The sequence below is a fragment of the Ornithorhynchus anatinus genome, chromosome 8, assembly GCF_004115215.2.
Source record: "Ornithorhynchus anatinus isolate Pmale09 chromosome 8, mOrnAna1.pri.v4, whole genome shotgun sequence".
In the NCBI taxonomy this organism is placed as follows: Eukaryota; Metazoa; Chordata; class Mammalia; order Monotremata; family Ornithorhynchidae; genus Ornithorhynchus; species Ornithorhynchus anatinus.
Window position 1 is genome coordinate 11,025,286 of NC_041735.1, and position 15,100 is coordinate 11,040,385.

Genomic DNA, 15,100 nt, shown 5'->3' on the forward strand with positions numbered 1-15,100 from the left:
CTCCACCCTCTCTTTCCCTCTCCTTCCCTCTTCCTCTCCTTCCCACTTCCTTCTCCTTCCCTCTTCTCCCTCTCTTCTCCTCCTCCTTCTCTGTTCCTCCTCGTCTCCTCCTCCATCCCTCCCCCGTCCTTCCCTCCTCCCTCTCCTCCTCTCTTCCCTCCTCCCTTCCCCTCTCTATCCCTCCCCCCCTCCTTCCCTCTCCTCTCCTTTCTCCTCTCCTCCCTCTCCATCCTTCCTTCCTCCTCTTCCCTCTCCATCCCTCCCTCCTCCTCCTCCTCCTCCTCCTCCTCCTGTTGCCGCCTCTGGCTCCCCCCGGTCCCCCGCAGCGGAGCGGGGCGGGGCGGGGCGGGGCGGTCCTGTCCTGTCCTGTCCTGGGGCTCCTCGTGCAGAAGCGCTGCGGGCTGAGCTCCGGCCAGCCCCTGCCCTCTCCGGACGCCTTGTCCCGCCCCCCCCGTCCCTCCCTGTCCCTCCCTGTCCCCCCCCCCCGTCCCTCCCCGTGTCCCCCCCGCGCCTGCCCCGCAGCTGCGGGCTTGAAGGGAGCGGGCGTGCTCTCTGCGCCCCTCCGGAGGATTAGGACCTCGACGCTGGGCGCCCGCTCAACCTAGCGCAGCCGCTCCACCACTCCAACTTTCTTTTTCCTTCCCCCTCTTCTTTTTTTTTTTTTTCCATTTTCCCTTACCCCGAGCTACTTGTGGCTGGGGGTGGGGAGGCGGGGGCGGCCCCCCGCCCTCCGGCTCCTCTTCCATCCGATGGCTTCCAATTTTAATGACATCGTCAAGCAAGGGTATGTAAAGATCAGGAGCCGCCGCTTAGGTGTAAGTATGCCTCGTTTCTTCTTCTTTAGCTCGAAACCTCCGATCCCCGGGCCCGTCTCTCCCCCTTCCCCCCCCCCCCCCCCTCAAATCCCCCTTCATTCCCGCTGTCGCTTTTGAATTCCGCGACTGTCGCCTCTCCGGGATGAGCGATAGGCAGAGGATCCGCAGATTCCATCTGGGAAGCCCCGGGATGGACACCCTAGCGGGGTTTCCTCCTCTGGTCCCCGACTGATGGGATCTTCCCCGTCCTGCCCTCCCCCATCCCTTTAGAGCAACTTTCTCCAACGCGGGGGAGATCGTTTTGGGAAGGGGGCGAACCTCTGCATCCCTCCGAGCCTCTCCCCAAATATCCCTTCTCCCCCATTTGGTCCCACTGACTGGACTTTTCAGGACCGTTAGGGGTCCTGAAGGCTTTAAGAGCAGGTGCCAAGCTGAGCATCTTTGGGCCTATGCACCTGCCCGGCTGGGCCACAGGCGATTTTCTGGCACCCTCTTTCTCCTGAGCCTGCCCAGCTGTTGTCCAGGTGATGCTCTCCATCTCCCTCCAGGTGAGCTTTGATCACCTTTGAAAGGTGAGCTTTGAAAAGTAACGGTGGCATTACTGACCTCGACTTTATTTTCCCCACTTCCCCATTTGGGTTGACAGGGCTCCGTTATGGGTCGACACGCCGATTCCTCGCATGAAAGGTTATTTGTTTTAATACACTTGTATACTCATCTTTATATTCATTGCTTCCCTTACCTGGAATGTATTTTCATTCATTCATTCAATAGTATTTATTGAGCGCTTACTATGTGCAGGGCACTGTACTAAGCGCTTGGAATGGACAATTCGGCAACAGAGACGATCCCTGCCCATCGACGGGCTTACAGTCTAATTGGGGAAGACGGACAAAAACAAGACAATTTAATCACAATAAATAGAATCAAGGGGATGTACACCTTATTAACAAAATAAATAGGGTAATAAAATAAATAGGGTAATAAAAAGATATACAAATGAGCACAGTGCTGGGGGAGGAGAAGGGAGGGGGGAGGAGCAGAGAGAAAGGGGGGACAGGGGGCTTAGCTGAGGGGAGGTGAAGGGGGGGTAGAGGGGCAGCAGAGGGAAAAGGGGAAGCTCAGTCTGGGAAGGCCTCTTGGAGGAGGTGAGCTCTCAGCTCCGGCTTGTAAAATTCTCGAGGGAGGGATCATTTCTACTTTATTGTATTCTCCCAAGTACTTAGGACAGTGAGCCCATCATGGGACAGGGATGCTCTCTCTCTGTTGCCGAATTGTCCATTCCAAGTGCTTAGTACAGTGCTCTGCACATAGTAAGCGCTCAATAAATGTTATTGAATGGTCTGTGAGGAGTAAGTGCCCAATCAACGACACTGATAGAGTGATATATATTTACGTGCGCCTGATATCTGTTATCCTGTCAACAGGCCACAACTCATGCGAGAGTTAGGGCTCAGTGGGATAGGCATTGGTTTTATTTTCCTCTGCCTTTTTTATCTTTTCTTTCCCTACCTTTCATATGCAGAAGGGACTAAATGTCTGTGGAGTTAAGGAATGAATCCAGTTTGCATCCATCAGGGTTTGAGTTACTGGTAATCAAACTCAGGGGACTCTAACAGCACGTCCGCCCACCCATTTTTTTCCCCCACTTTCTGAAAGTGGTCTACCTTTCCTAGTGTGGGGGAAGAAAGGTGACTTCTTTATAACTGTGTCTAGATTTGGGAAGGGTTGAGATTGGAGGGAGAGTGAAAAAAGCATACCATCCGAAGGTATCTGTTAAATCTTTTGCCTCATCCGGTCTTGGCACTTGTAACAGTTAAGTTTAGTGATAATTTACCTGTTCGAAGTTTCTGTTCTCAAACTGTAGCAATTTTGCTGGGAGGGGAAGAGGATAAAGTCTCAATGGGGTTGGCAAAGGTAACGTCTTTTTACTGGGATTTGTACTAATTTACACATAAAATATAGCTTTTCTTTTGAACATTTAAGTATTCAGACCTTATTATGAACTTAATGGAACTTATTATGCTTTTCATTCCCACCTCCGATATACACGGTATTTTATTAACATTTTTAAGCTGTTTGGAGTTCAACCGTTGTTGAACAGAGAACACAGAAACAACTGTATCTAAACTTATTTAATTAACATAAGTTAACTAAACATGTGGCCAAAATATGAAGATTTTGAGAGTATAGAAAAATAATTATATAATTGCATTTACCTCATAGTTTTAACAGAGAAGTTGGTGAGAGATACTTACTCAGTGTTTTAGGAGCATTTTAACAGGAAAAGTACATGCATTAATGCATAAAGTCTGAATTCTAAGCATGAAGGTTTATGCCGGAGTTATGACAAATGTTGATTAATCTGATGGAGTAGTAACTTTACCTTTCTAGTTTACGGTAACTGAAAAAAATTGACTTACTGTGCTACTGAAGGACTGTAGCCCTATATATTTCCCAATATTCATAAACATCTTATATATAAATAGAATAAAGTCATTTTCATGCTGGTATTCCACAGGGAAATTTATACATAATTATTAAAGTTACAGCCTACTTTGTGAGTTTTATTTTGACTGCATTAAACATAATTACATTTTGAGTACCAGCTTTTGATTATGGAGGATGAGTTCAAAAATGATGAAATTGTGTATTATTCCTAAATAGGAGTATTTTGTATAGAATTCATTTTATATAGATTCTTACAGATTATTTTGCACAGACTACTGTTACATGACTTCCTAAGAAAAATGTCAATTATGCAGCATGCAGATTAGATTGCAAACCCATTTCTAGTGAAGCAGAGGAGTATCATAACTTAATGGACACAATCTTGTAAGATTCCTCCAAAACATTCTGTTTAACAGATAAAAATGTCAGTCATGCTTATAAAGTTAGCAGACAACCTATGAGATCGTCTAACATAAACATTCTAGAGGATTGTGCAATTTTCTAGCAGACTCAAACATTTAAAGAAAAAACAAGCAATAAAAAAATGAAAAAAACCCCAGCAATGAGAGGGTAGCACCTTGAAGCTGTCTGTGGGCCAAAATAGCTATTTATAAATTTTGTTTTAAAATCCATATATTTTGGAATGAGAATGTAATTTAAAAGTTATAAATATAAATTCACTCTTCCATCTCAAAAATATACACCAAAGGATGATTTGTGCTTGGTTCAAGAGGGACAGAAAATTGTAGTAAAACCCTAGGTGCTGTTTTTTCAATATACTCAACAGTATACTTTTAAATTAGCAGTTTTGTCTCATTGCAGTTATTAGGAAAGCTCATCAACATTAAATTGAATGTTAAAATACTGACTTCATATTGGGAAATGGCTATGGGCATTCTTTAATGATGGCATATCAAATGTTTCAAAATCAAGTCTTCAAAACCTTATATTTCAAATGTAAAACAGTTTAGATAATTTAGGTAGGAGAAGTAACAATTATGCATCTATGTTTTATTTACATAACTGAACTATACACTAAATGTCTCCAGAACCAGTCACCTGGATTGACTGCGGTAACTTAGAATGAAGCATGCGATCCGAGAAATGAAAGTTGCTTTTAGGCAGAGACAGACTGCTGGAAGCTAATAAAGAAACACACACACTTGAAGGTTTTTTTGGTGTGATTGTTTGTTTTAAACGATGTTTGTTAAGCACTTACTATGTGCCAGACACTGTACTAATTTCTGGGGTAGATACAAGATAATGGATTGGGCACAATCCATGCCCCACATGAGGCTCACAGCTTTAACTTCCGTTTTACAGATAAAGTAAGTGAGGAACAGAGAAATTAAGTGCCTTGCCTAAGGTCACACAGCAGACAAGCAGTGGAGCCGGGATTAGAACCCAGGTCCTTCTGACTTTCCAGCCCATACTCCATCCGCTAAGCCATGGTGCTTCTCCAGCAAATTAACCCTGGACCAATGGATAGATTATGGAGGCGAGAGCTGGATTTTCAGGCCTACATTACTAATCTATCCTGGACAACTTTCACCCTCATTTAATCTCTTTTTTCCCATAACTCCTAAATTTGACAAATGACAGTGTTTGTTGCTGTCTCTGAGATGTTTAAGCAAAAACACTTTGGGAACGTAAAGTCTGAAGAGCATTGGCAAGATCTGTCCATATGAACCAATACCATCTGGAGTTAAACAGTGAGTCCTAAAGCAGGAGAATTTTGCATGAACATATTGCAATCTGTGGGTCCCTTCTATATGTGGCTATTGTGGATTACTCAGGCCAGTTTTCTATCCAAGCTGTTCATTTAATAACTGTGGTACCTGTTAAGCACTTGGGCCAGATACTATACTATCCCATTCAACTGTGGTCATGTGCCAAAACAAAAAGACCTTTTTATTGTCTCATTCCTTGTTTTTTAGAAGTACAATGAATTAGAAATGTATGTGGAGGCATATGGCATTATTTATGTCAGCAGTCTTTACAGCTGTGATCATTTGAATTCATTTGAATGTCTATTTTTGCTGAGGAAATGGAAATAAAAATGATTATATACTTTTACAGTATTTGATGTCTTAAATCCCACTCCAGAGGAGAAGACTCATTTGCAGGGTGTGTTTGAAGTACCTCCCATTTTTAATCTTGAAAGTATTAGCACACTCGAATGTAACTCATGCAAGTTTTCACCTTATGACTTTTTGCCTCCAAAATAACAAATTTTAAATATTCTATGGCAAATCATATCCAGGGGAAATAAATTTCAACAGTAGCTTGCCGAATAGATGATCGATTTATTTTTTAATTGTAATAAAATATGATGAGGACCTCTTTGTTTTAAGCTGGCATCGTTAACATGAAATTGTAGCTGCCAATATTTGCCACATTTGATGATAAATTGAATGTCAGTTACGTAGGTCACAAACCCCCTCTGGAATCTGAAGTATTGAACTCAATTCAAGGCTCTCATCAGATGGAAACTCTTCACTTCATCTCTCCTGCCTCAGGTCTTTCTTGATTGACCAGTGACTCTTGGTATCTTTTCTTAACGGACATTTGTTTTAGTGGGTACGTGTGATTTAATTTCTAGTTTGATGTAACTTCATGCTAGAATTCTTCTTGAAATGAATTGGTCTCTTATTCCTTGTGACTAGTAAGGTAATATGAATTTCTTAAATAAGTTAGGTTGTCTGGTATATAAACTGAAATAACATTCTGAAGGTCTTTAGAATCAGGGTGAGTGCTAAGAGATTGAAGAGATGGATTTGGAAAGGTTGCTAATACATGTTCTAAAATCTGTTGTATGTTCTTTGCCTGAATATTTTATCCTATGAAACTTTACGTGAGATCTCTGAACTGGTATAAAGCTTAAACAGTGCCAACATACAATTATGGCCTTAAACAAGAGCCAAATTCTCACCCCCTCCACATCAACCTCAAATCATATTGCCTATGTTCACCAAAAAGCAAACAAACAAAAAAACCCATCAAAAAACAAAACAAATTCCCAGAAGCATCTGAGGTGCTATGAGTCACACTAGTAAACTCCTTTTTTCTGCTCTGTTATCAGAAATGCTTCATCATTTATAATGAGGAGATTATTTCCCTTTCTTCCCTCCCCCATCTTTTCTCCCTCCTCAGCCCTTTCCTCTTAGTAATTGTTTTTTCCCTCTAGGGTCACAATGTGGTTAATTACATTAGGATGAATGCAATCCAAGAAGCCCCTTTTCGTGGGTGTGTATATTTCATTTCTCCATCGTTGGGGAGGGGAGGGTTCGATAAATGTTGATTCAGATGTACGAGATTTTGTGGAATGTTAAAATAATTTCCCCTGGATTTGGCATATTAAAAGGTCATCTGCTTGAATCTGCCATTTGCTGGATATTTTGAAGTGGTTGATTAGTGGATTCATTTCTTTTTCAAATTTATAAATAGACATTTTGAAAGCCAAGGTGAAAAATAGGCAGAGTTGGAAGGAACATGTTTCCAGACTAGGAGTGATGGAACTGCCTATCCTGAAAGCTTTATTAGAAAATCTTCAGGATTTTGAGAGTCAGAAGATACAAGTTAGAAAGGCAACAGGGGAAAGGTGTAGGGGATACATCTTGAGAGTAGCAGTTGGGCTGCCTTATTCCAACGCCCTTGCTATCCTCACTATGGGCCCTCAGCCAAAGCTCACAGCCACTGTCCTGCTAACATTCCATTGTCTGGACTTCACATTGTGAGTCAGGCCCAAGCAAGGTTTGGAGAAGGGTTTGTGTGTGTGTGTGTATGGGGAGGGGAGGATGTGGGACTTGTGCTGCAAATTCATAGGCAGAATCCTTCCCCAGGGATTCCTACTCTGCTCATTCTGGGCTGCCAATTTTGAGAGGGGTTATTGATAGGGGGAAATTCTTGAACTGCCCCAGAAGGAATAGTTAATATATATATATATATATATATATATATATTCTAAAATGTGTGAGACTTCACTTTACCAACCCAGAAGTTGTAGTTGTACATTCTAGACTGTAAGCTTTTTATGGGCAAGGAATGTGTCAGTTAATTCTGTTGTACTGTACTCTCCCAAGCACTTAGTACAGTGAGTGATCTGCATATAGTAAGTACTCAGTAAATTCCACTGATTGATTATCAGCATCATAGAAGTTATGTAAAGTTGTGTAGTACCTTCAATCAGAAGCTTCTGCTGAAGCCACAGAACCTAGATCACTTTATACGAGTGTTCCCAAATCCTTCCCTCTATTTAGGGCTATTAAGTTTGTCTCCTATGTCCCTGCAGACATGAATACTGCTTCCAAATCACTGGACTAGGTGGAAGGAGATTAAACAGAGGAAGGTTGGGTGTAAAGGTGTCTAGTGTGATGCCAAAACCAGGTAGGGTACTGATAGACCAGCTGAAAACCAGTCTGAAAACACATAGGAATGATAGTATTTATTAAGTACCTACTGTGTGCAAAGCATGGCCTAGGGGAAAGATTATTTCCCAGAGAGTCAAATGACTGGGCATTTGCTTGTTGGATGACCCTGGGCAAGTCACTTAACTTCTATGGACAGCATTTTCCTCATCTGTAAAATGGAGATTCAATATCTGCTCTCCCTTATCTGTGAGCCCTGTGTGGGATAGGAACTGCATCTGACCCGATTACCTTGTATTTACTCCAGTGTTTACTTAGTACAGTGCTTGGCACATAGTAAGCACTTAACAAATACCACAGTCATTATCATTATCATTACTAAGCTCTGGGAAAAAGTATACAGATGAAAACTAGATACAGACGCTGTCCCTCACGGGGCTCACAATCTCCAAATGAGATAAAGTGTGAAAAAGATGAAACAATAAAAACAAAAACCTAATGTAAGAACACCAGAGGAGTTCCAGAGTGTTGTGACAGAAGAGCAGTTTTATACTTCTCACTGTCCAGGCAGGGTTATTCAGGGTCCAACAGTCATGGAAGCTACAGGCATAACCACCCCAAGCCCAGTTTTCTAAAGGTCTGGAACTCCTCATGCTTCCGCCTGGCCTCACTGCCATGGTGGAGAGTCGGTCAATCATATTTATTGAATGCCTACAGTGTGCAGAGTGCTGTACTAAGTGCTTGGGAGACAACACAATAAAAGACACATTCTCTGCTCACAACAGATTTGCTGGGTGAACCCTGTTGAGAGAGAAACGCACCTGAAGATAAACTGGCTGAAAGGACATTCCATCCTGACTGGACAGTTCCAGTGGACATATTCTGCCTAGATTCATGTTGCCTAATAAAGGGGCTGGGTGGGTAGGAGGGGATTGTACATTCCAAGTGCTTAGTACAGTGCTCTGCACATAAGCGGTCAATAAATACTATTGAATGAATGAATAAATTAAACCTGGCCAGAAGCCATTACCTGGGAGGTGGGGAGAGTTTCTAAGTGTGGATTTTTAGGAACCTACACTTTGATTTCACAAAGTCTGCATTGTCCTCTGATCTAAACTGCTACCATGCTCATCTGAGCAATTCCCCTACCCCACTTTCACTACTGCATCAGCCTCCTGACTCCATGCCTCATGTGTCTGCCCCTTTCCAGTCCGTATTACCCTCCACTGTCTAAAAAAGTCCATGTCTCCCCTCTTCTCAAGGATCCCCAGTGGTTGCCCATCCATCTCCACGTCAAACAGAGATGCCTTACCGTTGACTTTAAAGCACTCAATCACCTCGCCACCCTCCTATCTTACCTCTCCATTTCCTAGTACAACCCAGCTTTACTCCTGTCATGCCGACCTACTCACCGTACCTCCATCTCATCTGTTTCATCACTGTCCCCTTGGGCCTGGAACTCTCTCCTTCCTATTTGATGGGCCACCACTCTTCCCACTTTCAAAGCCTCATTAAACTCAAGTCTCCTCCAAGGGGCCTTCTCCGACTAAGTTATCATTTCCTCTAATCTCCCTTACCTCTTGGATCAGTACCCTTTAAGCACTTGATATTCATCCCATCCTCAGGCCCACAGCACTAACAGTGCTTGGCACGTAGCAAGTGCTTAACAAATGCCATCATTATATCTGTAATGTAATGTCACCTCTCTAGACTGGGAACCCCTTGTGGGCAGGAAGCCTGTCTACCCAACTTTATTGTAAGTAGTCTCCCAAGTGCTTAGTACAGTACTCCGAATAAAGCTACAGGTGGCTTGAATCACGGTTTGAGTGCCCTGACACTGATGACTGTGGTATTTGTTAAGCACTTACTATGTGCCAAGCACTGCAGTAAGCACTGGGCTAAGTTAATCAGGTTGACACAGTCCCTGTCCCACATGGAGCTCACAGTCTAAGTAGGATGGAGAAAAGGTACTGGATCCCCATTTTACAGAGAAGTTAAGTGATTTGCCCAAGGTCACATAGGCAAGTGGCAAAGTCAGGATTAGAATTTTCCAGTAGACCATGGTCTCTCAGTTCATTTAAGTTAAATATTTAATGTTACTGTCTCTCAGTAGTATTTATTAAGTTACTACCTGAGTGCAGAACACTCTCCTAAGCACTTGGGAAAGTGTAATACAGTTGGTAGACACAAAAACTGTTCTTGCGGTCTACTTTGTTCAGATCACAGTATTGACATCACAGATCACAGTATTAGAGAAGCAGCATGGCTCAGTGGAAAGAGCCCAGGCTTAAGAGTCAGAGGTCATGGGTTCTAATCCCTGCTCCGCCACCCGTCAGCTGTGTGACTTTGGGCAAATCACTTAACTTCTTGGTGCCTCAGTTACCTCATCTGTAAAATGGGGATGAAGACTATGAGCCTCACATGGGACAACCTGATTATTCTGTATCTACCCCAGCGCTTAGAACAGTGCTCAGCACATAGTAAGTGCTTAACAAATACCAACATTATTATTATTATTATTATTATTAATAATAAGACCTTGGGAGAGTATAATACAGTTGGTAGACATGAATCCTACCTTGAAAGCTTACAGTCTACCATGTTCAGAGCAATGTATTGAGCACTTGAGAGAGTACAATGCAGATGGTAGAGATAATCTCTGCCCTTATGGACATTACAGCCTCTAAGCTCTTTCTGTTCCACTTTCTCCCCTCCCTTCCCTGCCCCTACCTCATCATTCTGGCTGCACTTCTGACAACCCCCTCTCTGGCCTCCCTGCCTCCAGCTTCATTCCTCTTAAGTCTGTTCCCTACATAGTTGTACTGATCAACTTTTTGCGAATCCTGATAAGCAGAGCAGCACTTCTCTCCTCAAAAACTCCACATGGCTTCTCAGAAAAGACAAAAAAAAGAAAAGAAATCTGTCCAATTTCAAGGCTCCCCTCCAGCTGTTGCCCATTTATCTCTCTAGTCTGTCCGTTCCACCCAACTCATGTCCCTAACTATTGTTTAGGGGCTGTGTAAATTGTAATGTCAGCAACAGTGCAGGAGAGGTTAAATGTTTAGACAGATCTACATTTAGTTGATTCTCTGAGGTCTGTCACCCCATCTTAGACCATTTGCAATTAACTTTTATTGGTTTCCACTTATTTTTCAAAAGTGAGATCTGCACAGTATGCACAATAGCTGCCAATAAAGATGTGGAAAAAAATTAAGGGGATTAATGGTCTTAAAAATCAATCCTGGAAATACCATAAAGAACCTTCATGTAGAAGATAAAAGGAGTTGTATGTTGGATGAAAATACAGTTGTGACAGATTTTGATCCTGTAAGGAAATTATTTAAGAAAATCAACTGTGGTTGTTAGCATATGCTAAAGCCAAAAATATGCAGTTGTAGAAATTGTTGCATATATATATATATTAGTGAATGTTCCTGAATCATTTGTTTTATGGAAAAATTGACAAAGTCATTTATATACTGGGTAAGTAATGTTTGTTTTAATATGTCCAGCAGGGGAGAAAGATATGTGTTTCATTATCTGAGTGAACAGCTCAGTAATTTAAATTTTTCTAAGAGACCAAGAGCTGTAATTGAAACTATCATGTAGTGTTCTTTTAATATAATAACAAGGGAAACTTCCATAAGAATAGTCCTTTAAAGAGAAAGTGCAAATTTATCTTTGCCTTATTGTGTGAATGTGTGTGTTTGTCAAGTCACAGTTTTGCTATACTGCCCTGCCTCTGCCTTTGCCTTACTGTATTATACTGTACAGAACTTTGTGTATTTTTGGGTTTTTGCAAACTTATAATATTTAATTCAATATAATAGCAATGAGTGGCATAAGGGTATCACATTTTTTGGTGCTATATATAACAGCGTTATTGGAATTTGTTTCAAAAAGTCAGCCATGGTTGATTTCTTCAAACCATCTTCAACCTCGTTCCCATCGACTTAATAAGTATCATACCATTCTTTGCAATAACATAAAAATCTTCAAGAACACAACCTCCAGATAATGTCCTTGATGAACCCAGCAGCAAGGAAAACTCATGTTAAGGTAGTTACATCTTGATAATCCCCACAGACATATAAATCTTCTTCTCACCCCACATTGAATTCTACACCAGTAGATACGTATTGTTGGGAAAATGTTCCCTGTTACCACGTAGGATTCCATCCAAAAAAATGTAGTAAAAATGTATTATGAAAGAGCTGTTTCTTTAGATGCAAACTCATACCTAGAATGACCCAGAGTCTCAGACAGAGATGCTGTGGTTCATGGTTAATTTAGTAAGGAGAGATTAAAGCTAAAGGGAATTATAAGTGCTGGGAAACTGAGTAACAGAATCAGTCATTTATGATAATTAAGCATCTACTGCATGAAAAACACTGAATTAAGTACTTGGATAAGTATAATAAAAGTATAATAGCAGATATTGTCCTTGCCCTCAAGGAACTTAGAGTCTAGCAGGGATGGAGACAGACACTAAAGTAAATTACATATGGGAGGGAGTAATAGCATAAATATAAGTTCTACAGGGGAAGAGACATGGCAGTGGCTTCAAACTATTAGAATAATTGTAGTTCCTCTAGATATTTCTTTTGTTCAACTGAATAAATCTATGTTCATCCTGCTAGAATGTGTGTTTTCACTACTGGGCCAGACCATTCTTAGGGAATTAAAGAACATCTACCAATCTGAGTTGCTGCAGAAGTGTTTAAGTGGTAGTTAGTGGGGATGTAACATCTTCGTCTTCAGAGGTCCACTAAAGTTTGAGTCAGGCCCTCAGGAAGAGTTAGAAGGGTTGATTGCTATTTGATCTATGTTTGGCAACTCTGAAAATGAAGAGTTGTATTTTCAACAAAGGTACCCCAAGCCCAAGTGTAAGAGGACATTAATGAAACTCAGAGCCTTTCTAGGCTGGTGACAGTATTTGTTGGAGCCAATTATTAAACAGATGTTCTGGAATGGGAACTCTCAGTTGTCATTCAGCTGCCAATGCCTACTCAACTTTCCCATGGAGCATTTCAACAGCATCTCTGCTTCCTTATTACATCATTAATAGGAGTCTTTTATCTTTCCCTCTTGGCTCATCAGAGAGGTAGAATTTCAAAATGCATTTTTAATCAGCCTTGTAATGATTGAAGCTGCCTCAGCCAGACAAGATTCTTCACTGGCTACTGTTCAACAGAGCACACCAGTATAATGAAGATGCTTGGGTTCCAGATGAAACATGGGCAACTTTGAACTTTTTTTTTTTGGCCGGGGGGGGAAAGGGTATTTGACAGTTACGCCTTCCATCATCATTATTTAAATATGCTACATTGCTATATACTATAATGATGATGATGGTAGTATTTGTTAAGTGCTTACTATGTGCAAAGCACTGTTCTAAGCGCTGGGGGGGTGATGCAAGGTGATCAGGTGGTCCCCCGTGGGGCTCACAGTTATAATCTCCATTTTACAGATGAGGTGACTGAGGCACAGAGAAGTGAAGCAACTTGCCCAAAGTCTCAAAGCTGGCAAGCAGCAGAGACGGCATTAGAACCTACAACCTCTGACTCCCAAGCCCGGGCTCTTTCCACTGAGCCACACTGCTTCTCAATTAACTGGTTCTTTGGTGATCTTTCGTTCTTAGAGAATATCTTTTACACCCATTGTATTGTAAGCTCCTCATGGGCAGGGAATGTATTACGGCTTTATTTTGTACTTCCTAAGGGCCAAGTGCTTATAACAGGGGTTTTCATCCAATGGCACTCAATGAACGTTGCTAGTTCTATTGTACTACTAGAATGTGTATAAAATACCTACTGATTGATAATTTACATCTCATATTTACCTCACTGTGTTATTACGCTCAGGGCTGCTTCACTTGCTGTCTGAACAAAGCCCAAGTTTACTTCTTTGTTTGTGATACAGAGGGCTTCACCTCCACTCTTCAGCTCTATTCTCATGAATAATAAATAGCCAGTCCACTGTATTCTTCCTGTGTACCACTTCTAATGGAAAATTTTTCCTGATGAGGAATTAATTCTAAGTTTCTTGATTAAACAATATGACTGACTACAGCAGTATTAGTAGCAGAAATTACAAGGGTTGCTTTGGTTTTCTTAGCTCAAAAGACCTGATTATCTCTTTTTGCTAAGGACCTCTTCATATCATCTTTGCAAACAGATTAGGCTTCCATCTTAAGGAGAGAAGAAATGTTGCCTGAGAACTTGATTCTGTGTTATTTCCATAAGGACATTTGTCTATCAAATAACCTTCTCTTAAAAAGGTGACATTATTAGTTTTTTCATAAGTCAACTTTATTTGAAGACTGCTCATTTCTTGGAAAAATTTCTATGAAAACCTGAAATAACAGAAGATTTGCTTACTGCCAGATGTTTAGGGATTGATTAATGATTTAGAAGGAAGAACACTTCCCCTGACTTCTGGACTAGCTCCCAACTAGATTGGTTATTTACCCATAAGAGTGAAAAATGATTTATCTTAAGCAAAATTGTCCTAGAAAATTAAAGCTATTTTAACCACAAAAACACACTCACATAGGAAGAAACTCCGTCATAAATAGACTGAGCACTTTTATCTAGTTTCTGATTTACAAATATGATGGACTAAGTTTGAATATTTTGGAACTGACCAGAGTACAGGTTAAGAAATACTACACTAAAAAAATAGTAGTTTGCTCTCATTCATGCTATCTTCCAAAAAATGGATGTACTTTATTTTTTATGAACCATTTTGCTCCAAATTTGAAGATGCAAGCTCCAAAACAATTTGGAATTCTTTCTTATGGGCATAAAATACAAGGAATGAGAGAAACCATGCTACTTGTGGTTTTGCCTTCTAAAAAGTTCGAAATTGAACCATTTCTTTGATATTTTAGCTGGCATAGTAGATAGAGCACGGGCCTGGGAGTCATAAGGTCATGGGTTCCAATTTTTGGCTGTCTGCTTGTCTGCTCTGTGACCTTGGGCAAGTCACTTCACTTACCTGAGCCTCAGTTACCTCACCTGTAAAATGGGTTAGAGATCGTGAACCCCATATGGGACAGGGACTGTGCCCAACTCGATTTGCTTGTCTCCACCCCTGTGCTTAGTACAGTCCCTGTCGCATAGTAAGAGCTTAACAAATGCCATTATTAGTGAGTGCCGAAATACCTGTTCTCTCAAGCGGGATAAATAAGTAGATTTGCTAGAGAGGAGCAGAGAGTCTGAGCTGCAGTATGACAGGATTAGAGAGTACTTATTTACGAGGGAACCAGTAAATGGAGAAATTTGAAAACAAGGTTCATGCACATCTGGAATATTGTGTGCAGTTCTGGCTACAGCATCTTAGTAAGGACTATAATTGAGCAGGGAAAAATACAGAGCAAGACCACCAGGACTGTAAGGAGAATGGAGACATTTCTGTAAGAATAGGTTGAAAAGATAACATGTCACTAGAAAGACAGAGGCTGAA

General features: G+C 41.3%; 1 protein-coding gene across 1 annotated transcript in view; it reads left to right on the plus strand.

Moving 5' to 3' along the window:
• The first annotated feature begins 509 nt into the window (after nucleotides 1–509).
• DOK5 (docking protein 5) overlaps nucleotides 510–15,100 on the plus strand; it is a 98,031-nt gene continuing 83,440 nt past the window's right edge. Inside the window, exon 1 of the mRNA XM_029070112.2 lies at nucleotides 510–815. Within this exon, the coding sequence (XP_028925945.1) occupies nucleotides 750–815 (66 nt within the window). The 5' untranslated portion in view covers nucleotides 510–749. The remainder of the gene's footprint in view (nucleotides 816–15,100) is intronic.